Source organism: Trachymyrmex cornetzi, unplaced genomic scaffold (genome assembly GCF_001594075.2).
Source record: "Trachymyrmex cornetzi isolate Tcor2-1 unplaced genomic scaffold, Tcor1.1 scaffold541, whole genome shotgun sequence".
NCBI lineage: Eukaryota > Metazoa > Arthropoda > Insecta > Hymenoptera > Formicidae > Trachymyrmex > Trachymyrmex cornetzi.
In genome coordinates, this window is record NW_017299852.1 from 18,180 (window position 1) to 28,309 (window position 10,130).

Below are 10,130 nucleotides of genomic sequence, written 5' to 3' on the forward strand. Positions count from 1 at the left end.
ATTTTTGTCATTAAATGTTGCTTATATTACGTAATAATATGAAATATCGACGAGGTACGATTTAGGTGACCAGTACGCATTCAGCAACTTTCCCTTAATTTTACAAAAGTAAGAAGGATGTATGAATATGTATGGACACATATTTTATATATAATTATTCATATTTATGAATATTTATATACGTGTTTATGTATGTTTATACATATATCTATACATTTTCATGCATGAAACATTTTTTACCGGGATGATATTAATATTATATATTATTATTATGATTAGTACCCAGCAAACACATCGTTTTATATTATTTTTGTATATTAATATATGTATATATTATTATATATGATGGTCGATGACAGCTAAGTAAGAGACGTTTCATCTATAATCTCTAATATTAAACTTAACTATTAAATATACATCTTTATTTGCTCGTTTATAGGCTTTTTTTATTTTTATACTGTTTTAATACATACGATTTAATTTCTCTTTTTAATTTTAATGTAAATCGTTGTACCTGTGTCGCGATGGAGTCATCAAAATTGTATAGAAATCTACAACTGAGATTGCTAAGGTGACAGGTGATTTCGTCATTCCAAACATTGCTAAAGTTGCTGCCGCAGGTACCCGCCTCATCATTAACAATTCCAATCTTCAAATCTTTTGGATCATCGCCAATTGCCATAATAAATGCGAAGATTTGAATTATTGGAAATATTATTGCGAAAACTAATCCTCTGAAAGAATATTATTATTATTGAAATCAAAGCCTTAAACAGTTTAGCCTTGGTAATCTAAAGGCTTAGGACGCTCGCACGGAATGCAAGAGATCCGGGTTCGACTCTCGGCCGAAGTAATATTTTTCGCAATAAGAATTAATTATTTACAGATTTTAATATGTCATTCAACATTATTAAGATCGTTTCGAAGATGTAAATAAGTATCAAAAATTTATTAAATTGCTAGTCAATTTAACTCATGATATTGCTGCAGTAGTTTAATAGAGTTAGCGTTTCAAGACCGAAAAATCATTTCGGCGCACGTTTCTGGGGACTACACACGTAGTATATAAATTCACATAAGAATCATACAAGCATTAAGATCGAGCTAGACCGTTTAAGGCTTTGATTTCTATAGTTTGTGTTATCACATATACGGTCCTATAATATATTATATTGATTATTATTATTATTGTTAAACGTGGAATTATTTGATAAATTTTAATTTTTTTAAATATAATATTTCGTACATATCAACGATTCAATGTACAAATATAGAGAAGATAATTGCAAAATTTGAAAATAAAACAGTAGAAATTTGGTTTTATATAGATAAAAAAGTGTATAATAATTTATTAACAACGATCAACAATTAATTGTTATCGCAGAATTAATTATTGATAAATTTATTGATAATTACCCATAATAACGAAAATATTGCATGCCGTTCTTCGTCAATAGAGCTTTGAATATTTTTAATCGTGAAATTTGACGTTTCGAAACCTCTTTGTATTCCGAGATTACCTTAACAATTCAAATTATTTGAAGCATACAATAATACAGATTTACATGGCTTTTCACAACAATAAGAGCATAAATTATTTCTATATACATACTTTTGTTCGTTCATATTCATTTTGAGACAAGACGTTGCTGTTGGTATCTTCTACTTTGAATCTTTCAACTTTATTATTCAAAGTATTATTCTGTACCTCGCACAGTTTCAGGAAAGCCTCCTCCAAGAACGAGCATTGAAATCGCTCCAGTAATTTTTGCGGCGCCGATTCCGCCAACAATTTACCACATCTCATCAAACCAATCTGCGCAACATTCAAGAATGAATTTGTATCATTGAGTATATAAAACAAGATTCTTCTTAAATTAAAAAACATTTTTTCAAAGAAATTTATATAAAGGCTAAATAAGCCAATGCACGTTGTCGGTGCCAAAAGAATATATTGTTATAATTTACAAAAATCTTCCATACGTTTCGATTTTCAACGGAACTATCTTCATAAATTATATTATGGATACATAAATTATATTACATACGTTGTTATCATCTTACGTCTGTTCCTCGTCGTTCTATTAACATAAAAAATTTATCGCAATTACTTCATGTTAGAACGTATTTGGAGTGATGATCCTTAATTATATCGAGTGAACATTCTTATGTAAATTATGGAGGTATTGGCTAAGGCTTAGAACATATGAGAATTGCCGGACCGACAGGACGAGAGCTTAAGTCGCGTATTCACCTAGCGAACGAACACCGAACGAACAGCAAACGTAAAAATTTGTATTGTTGTTTGCTACATAAAAGTCGCACAAGTTTAATTGCTACATGGAACGAACATCGAATCTGGTTGAATACCAGTATTCCGTACAATCGAGAAAAAGAATAAACTGCTCACAAATATAAACACTAATATCCGAACATTCGCGTTCGGTGTTCGTTCGCTAGGTGAATACATGGCTTAACATGTCTGAGCCATTCCGCTGACATATAAGCTTTCGTCCTGTCGGTCCGGCAATTCTCATATGTTCTAAGCCAATACCTCCATAATTTACACAAGAATGTTCACTCGATACGATAGGGATCACCATTTCGAATGTGTTCTAACACGAAGTAATTGCGATGAATGTTTTATGTTAATGGAACGACAAGGAACAGACGTAAAAGATGATAACAACGTATGTAATATAATTTATGTTTCCACTGAAGATAGTCCCATTGAGAACCGAAACGTATGGAAGGTTTTTGTAAATTGTAATAATATATTTTTTTGGCACCGACAACGTGCATTGGCTCATTTAGCCTTTATATGAATTTATTATTGAATTATTAGTTCTAAAAGTTCTGAGCTTCTAAAATGTTGTAATTTTTTTAAAGCTTATAAAATATTTTGCAGCAACTTCTTTACATTATTAGGACTAATTTGCTAGAAACAAGACTCACTTTATTAGCATCTTTAGTTTCTTCGATGTAGTGCGTCGTGATTAGCACAGTGATACCTTCCTTTTGCGTGATTTGGATCAAGTAGGCCCAAATGCTACGAATAAAAAGGACGTTTAAACATTTTTCTTTTATTTTATGCTTATGTTTAAAAAGAAAGTAAAATCTACTTGCTTCTCCCTTAAAATTGGGTCTAAGCCCACAGTGGGTTCGTCCAGGATTAAGAGTTCGGGCCTATGGATCAATGCGGCAGCAAAGGAAACCCTTCTTTGCTGACCTCCACTCATGTTCTTCACTAAGCGATCCGTTGGGGGTAGTTGGAGCAAATCCGAAAAGAACTTCTGTCTTGTCTCTTAGAAATAACATAGAGAAGCTAATATAGATTGTTTCGAAATAATTTACGGTGTGAAATATTTTGCGTAGAGAGCAAGCAATTCAAAATAGAAACTGAAACTGTTTGAAAGATGTTTATTTAAAGGTATTTTGTAAAATCGAAACTTTTCGGAGCATATTTGCAATTTTTCGCGTGCAATGAGAATGTCTTTTTTCCTATCCATCCTACGTCTTACCGATCTCTTCATCGTCGAGCCCGTTGATCCTGCCGAAATAATATAAAGCACCGTTCACAGAGAACTCTCCGACCAAAGAGATCTCTTGCGGCATGTAACCCACTCGAGGTCCGGGGATGCCAGAGCCCTTGCTGCCCGGATTCCCCCCCAAGACCCATATCTCTCCACTATCAAGATATCGAACCCCGACGACGCAGGACAGCAGAGTGGTTTTGCCGCATCCGCTCGCTCCCAACAATCCATATCTATTTAAAGGAAGGATTTCGTTTATACGCTTTATCTTATTTTAGACGATACATTCGAACGAGAAAAGAGGGGCACATAAAGTAGTAAATATTTCCTTTAATTTCACAATAAAAAACAGCTTCATAATCGTTTTTCAGTATGGATTCTCTTTCGAAATCAACTTATCAGCCAATTTATTTACTCACGTTCGCACTTCATCGAAGAACAATGGCGGTTATTGTTTCCCTTGTGATACTGTAATTAGTCTGAACTGTTGGCAAGACCGACTTGTTAATAAAGTGTTGGTCACAATCTCATAGCTTTGATTATTAAATTCGCGCGAACATAACGATCATTCGTTGGCAAAGGCAATTAGCCTAGTACTAATATCACACAGTGGTGCCTAAACAGTGATCTAAATTTGAATTTTTTAAAATTTGTTTGGAGAACGTACAGATATCTATATAACATTAATATCAGTCCGATGTAACCATGTAATATGAAAATATAGAATTTTAAGAGAAATTAGAAAATATTTAACTATATCTATCAAATCTTTATTATTCACGTAATTTTTCTGCAATATATAAATACTTGTATATTTATAATCTCGAATTAACAGTTATATATATATATATATATATATATAAAAGAGTAACAAAACAATTATTCCATTTTCCGAAATAATTAAAATGATGCAAAGATGCTTTTAGGCACCACTGTACGATTTTCGCGAGATCGTGATATGGCGGGCGAAAGATATCGCCGTCCGGTGCACCTAATAAAATCATCAAGCAAACCCACAACTCACTTCAGTCTCGTTGTGTCATGATGATTATTAGTATCATCACGATCCTGCTACTCACAAGAGGAGTTTTCTCCTCTTTACCAGTCAAAGGATTGATATCGATGATACGTGACAATACAATGTTGATCGATCTACGCGCGAACAAATTGAGCGATTTTGGTGAGTTGATTGAAAAACTACAAGGAATAGAGGAACCGCAAGTCCGTATCATAATTAATTTGGAAAGGAAAATTATTGAGATAAATGGCAAAACTGATTTTGAAGAGGATTATTTTAGTGAGTTGATTTGCTTTTAATAACTAGATATATTTATCAGATGTTTTTTTAATAACAAATTCTACGGTCAATTTAGAGTAATTGTTTTTTATTAAAAACATTAATATATCAATTTTTTTTAAATCATAAAAGTCAAAGAGGAAAAACTTTTCTGGAATTAAATTTCGGAAAATTAAATGAATAAAAAAGATATATTCTCTTCTCTCTCTCTTTCTCTCTCTCTCTCTCTCTCTCTCTTCCTCTCTAATTAATTTTGGGAGTCTTTTATTTTACGTTTTTATTTTAAGAAACTTTTTATTTGACATGTAATATTACAAAGATTATATAATGCACAGTGTATGCTATTACAAAGATTATGTAATGCACACAATTAACATTAAATAGAAACCTCGGTGTTTTTGTTACGAAAAAAATTAACTTTAGGTATTTAAAGAATTTGTTATAAAAAGGATATTTTCGATTATTTTGAGATACTCTTATGTATATAAGTTAAAATATATAAAGAATTTTTACTAAACTTTACCCTATTAATGAATTCAATTTTTTTCAGAGGTAAAATTCAACAAAGTGACTTTGAAGTTAACATAATCGACGAATAGTCTTATAAATACAAGAAAACTTTACCAAACAGAATATTTTGAGAAACAATGATTTCATAACAAAGAGCATCATATTATGATATATTCATATTTCATAAACAAATTAGTTGATTTATTAGTAAATTTGTTTTATGTGTAACTTAGAATATTTGTATAGAATATTTGCATATGCATAGAAATTTATCAAAAGATTAAATTATTAAACTGTATAAATTTAATCTTTATGAATAGTTAAACGTGACACTTTTTGTATAGGTCAGAAATAATGTTCAAAGTATGTTGCGACGCGTGGCATTGCTGATGCAAGAATATGGCAACAGCTATAAAAGATTGACTCATCAGAATTCAAACGCCTATGAAATTTTGCGACATGTTATTATACCTCAAGATCAGGACTCTATAAACCTTGATGAAAATGATTTTGCATTGTCTTGGGTGATCTCTAATCTCGAATTTGCAATGGAAATGAAGAGATTAATTTCAAAAAATGAGTTGTCTCTTGAATATACCAAGTCGATTTTATTGTGGTTGATCAAATTGTTTGATTTAAAATGGCAGCAATTTTACGATGATCTTGATTATATCTCAAAATGGCAACTTTTGAATTTAAAAAGACAAGCAGAATTTTTTTTAGAAAATTTAGCTACAAATAATCAACATGAGAAATTGAAGGATGATAAATATATTTCAGAAGATGGAAATAACAGTGAAAACACTGAAAACGTTGAAGAAATAATCTTAACTAAACAGAATAAAGACAATCTTATTGAAACTAAGACTAAAATAAATATAAATAAATTTCCAATGAATACATCGAGTGACACATCTAAAATAGAAACACAAATTATGAATCATCAGGAATTAATAAAACGTACCGAAGATGATACTAAGAATCTCACTATTATACCAATCAATCAGGAATTTACATTAAATACTCCTACCGATATTAAGGACACTTCTGTCATTAATGACACATTTTTTTCTGAGATAAAAACATTTCGAGATGAAGATCTCATCAAAAACAAAACTGTCTCAAAATTAAAAGAATTCATAGATATTCGTCATGACGAGCATATGAAAGATCATGGAAAACAGTTTAATCAACTAAACAATATTTCTTCAATTTTGCCAAACGAGAACATTACAAGCACTTTGCAAGAGATTGATCAACGAAATTTTGGAACAGATGTTACATTGCAGGGATCTTTGAAAAATATAACAGACATCCGAAAAATTCCTTTCCGAAGAACACTTCAAGTTCTTACTCCTTCGAATAAAAACGAAAAACAGAAAAATAAACACGTGTCAACAAAAAATATCTCTGACAAGCATCATTATTTTAATAAAAGGAAGGAGATAAAATCAGACAATGGCTCGGCGATGGACGAGATTCTAGAGGCAGTGGATGAAGTCTTGCCAACGGATAAGTCTATAGAAATGTCACCAAAAGGATCAAACACGTTTTCTCGGATATTCTAATTTCAGTCAAGCATTATAATTGAAAGAGAATTTCACATATATTTTTTAGGTAATATGTTGATAACATGTACGACTAAGATCTTTAATAGTTACAAAAGACTTTAATAGTTACAGGTTATTAAATTTTAATTAGACATGTAATCAAGTTTTTTAGCTTATTCATGCCTTTAAATAAGAATTTTTTGACTCGGAAATTATGAATATAGTCATTATCCAATAAAAAAAATATATTAAGAGTTAACAAACAGTATCTGAAATCGCGTTATAAGACGTTTTTTGCGTCTAAAAGACAACTTAAAGACACCGTATATCACAATTTTAAACTTTGTATTGTTTGGAAGGTTTATTTATTAACTTTTTAGTATGCTTTGAGATTTGTACACGGTTTTTTAAATATTGCACAATGCTAAATAAGTATATCTCTGACGCGTTTTCATTTTTTTACAAAAACTTATTTTTAATAAATTTAACAAATACTTGTTTAACCAGCGATTTGAAAAGCGTTATGATAAATTACAATGAAATACTTTTAGAAACTAAATACAAATTTGAGATAAAATTATAATGATTCTAATAGGTTCCGAAAGATTTTCTTATCTAAATATTCGTTAGAAAGTTATATGATTATTCTGTCGTGTATTTTGCAAGCGGCGGCAATTTAAGCAATCGGTGAATGTACGCGGAAATGTGCGTGACGACAATTTCAGGCAATTTTCTACATATCGAAGGTAAAGAAATTAGTATCAGGTTGGGTAAAAGATATGCTGTATGTAGGTTTAAAAATCGCACGTGTAATCGCGAATTAATAATTTCATTGCATCGTTTTCTCTCCTATACAGCATCTTTTTAATTATTTCTTTTAAAAAAATTTGAATTATTGTTTGTTTACAACTCTTAAAAATGAATAGAAACAGAACTCATTTTTTTGCATTGACATATCAAAAACGGTTACTTACATAGAACCTCTTGAAACGGTCATATTCAGACCGTCAAGCACCAACTGTCCTTTCCCATAGCGCTTTATGGCGTTTCTTACGATCACTGCTTCTTGTTGCACCATTTTCCAAAATGATGATGAGTGTTTGATCAGCGATCGAGCTGTAACATTTTTTTCTCAAATGATCATATACTTATTTCTAATGACTCAATTAAGATATAACATTAAAGTTTGTTTTGTATAATTAGTCTATTATTAAAATATATTAGTGTTACTTTGCAAGTTCATAATTTTTTCTTTGCATGATCGTTTAATCAGTAATTTCACTAATCTATTATTTACATTTTTGAGTTTCAATATTTCGCTTATCTCTTGAGATTTTATCACTCCAAATTTTATATATGTGTCTTATTTTTTTGTAATAGCCTTTTCAAATCTTCTGGAGCGATTTTAAAGTGTTATTACAAAAAATAAGAGATATGAAATTACTGACATTTTATTAATTTTAACAGGAAGACAATTTTCATTTTGATAGTATGTATTTTATGATAACAATTTTTAACATTGATAGTTAATATAAATTTAATTGCAGTTCATGTGTCTTATATTTTTATTATGTCTTTGTCTTGTTTTACTCGATACTATTCTATTTTTGAAGAGGTTTTTACTTTTGCATTTTATACCATTTTTACACTGAGAAAAAATGGTGTTGATTCAATTAAAGTCTATATTACGGACTGTCACTAACATAAGTGATTAATTCATGTATATTTTTATTGACATAAAGGCATAAATTATTATTTCAATAATCAAGTCTTTATGTCAATAAAATATATGCATGAATTAATTACTTATGTTAGTGACAGCCCGTAATATAGACTTTAATTGAATCAACAGCATTTTTTTCTTAGTATATTATTATAGTTTTTGCGATATAATATTTTCTTATTTAAAATGATTCTTTGATAAATAAAGTAAAACGAGTTACCATAGAAACGTCTAATATTTTTATATAATGAAGTTGAAGTACCGAAATTGACATGTGCAAAATTCTACGGTAAGTTAATGATGAAATAAGAGAGAAAGAAAACGTTGAAAATATAACTTTTTTCACGTATAACTTAGTGACAGATAAGGCTCGCAGATACTTCTTTGACTAACTGCACACAAATCTTACCATAGACTTTTTTCAAAATCGAGATTATACTCTATAAGCGCAAAATATTTCTAAAATGTTACATAAATATTATTAAAAAATTAATATAAGTTATTATAATATTTCGAGGATACCATATAATATTTTTAATATTATGGGAGTATTCTATAGAGATTATATGTCCACTTATATAATACCTTATTATATCTTAACTTTCCTGAAATATTATTAAAATATTTATAAATATTAATTATTCTTAACTTAGTGCAATTTGAATTTACAATCCAGAAACGAAAAGTTCTTATCAGTTTATGCTGCATCTTGTGCTAAAAAACCGTTTTGGTGTGATTTTAAGTACATATCCAGTTCTACAATTGCGCGCCAAAATTGTTTTCAGTCTTTAAACGTATACTCCCAGTAAGCAAGAAATATTTCGGTAATATTGTAGCAATGTTACAACGTTTCTACAATGTTGCTGAAATGTTCCAAAATGTTTCTTGCTTACTGGGCTCATACTAACAGATGTAGCAGTTTTATAAGTAAATTTTGTTATAATATTTTTTAATATACAGGGTGGCCCGTTTTAATCGCCGCACCCGAATTTCTCGGAACGTAAGCCAGATAGGGAAAAACGGTTCAGACAAAAGTTGTCCAGATCGAAGGGGGCCATCTGTCTGTGCAATTAGTTTTGACCTTGAACTTAACTTTGAAGGTCATTTGAAGGTCAATATGATTTTGTTAAATGGGAACCCCAATTTTTGACACCGGATTCGGAAAGAGCGGAAAATTTTACTTCAGAAACGGTATTTGGAAATTTTTTTTATGACCCTTAGAAGGTCATTTCAAGGTCAAATATTAAAACATCCTGTGGCTGTTATTTGATTGCATTTTCTAATACATAGAATAATTGTCGTTAATGTACTTTTATGAGGAATATTCAACCCCAATGTGACAACGACCTTGAAAATATTGACCTTCAAAAGGTTGTCCTTACTTTTAGCGTTACCCAGAAACAACGACGTGGACGTAGTAAGTTCTGTTTCCTTTGGGGTGCTTTTTTACCGTGAGTCCCCTTGCCTCTCACTGCTCGGGGTGCTTGATTATGAGTGAGTCCCCTTGCCTCTCACTG

General features: G+C 30.5%; 2 protein-coding genes across 2 annotated transcripts in view; one reads left to right on the forward strand and one right to left on the reverse strand.

The window, feature by feature from the left end:
• Positions 1 to 10,130, reverse strand: part of LOC108765800 (ABC transporter G family member 23) — a 21,650-nt gene that overhangs the window by 5,404 nt on the left and 6,116 nt on the right. The window contains exons 2-8 of the mRNA XM_018514646.1: positions 7,865 to 8,006; positions 3,522 to 3,766; positions 3,127 to 3,304; positions 2,956 to 3,049; positions 1,613 to 1,816; positions 1,417 to 1,520; positions 515 to 734 (exon numbers count right to left, since the gene is read on the reverse strand). Of these exons, the coding sequence (XP_018370148.1) occupies positions 515 to 734; positions 1,417 to 1,520; positions 1,613 to 1,816; positions 2,956 to 3,049; positions 3,127 to 3,304; positions 3,522 to 3,766; positions 7,865 to 7,968 (1,149 nt within the window). The 5' untranslated portion in view covers positions 7,969 to 8,006. The remainder of the gene's footprint in view (positions 1 to 514; positions 735 to 1,416; positions 1,521 to 1,612; positions 1,817 to 2,955; positions 3,050 to 3,126; positions 3,305 to 3,521; positions 3,767 to 7,864; positions 8,007 to 10,130) is intronic.
• LOC108765804 (uncharacterized) lies at positions 5,689 to 6,976 on the forward strand. The gene has a single exon (XM_018514649.1). The coding sequence runs from the start codon at positions 5,706 to 5,708 to the stop codon at positions 6,906 to 6,908; it is 1,203 nt and encodes a 400-aa protein (XP_018370151.1). The 5' UTR covers positions 5,689 to 5,705; the 3' UTR covers positions 6,909 to 6,976.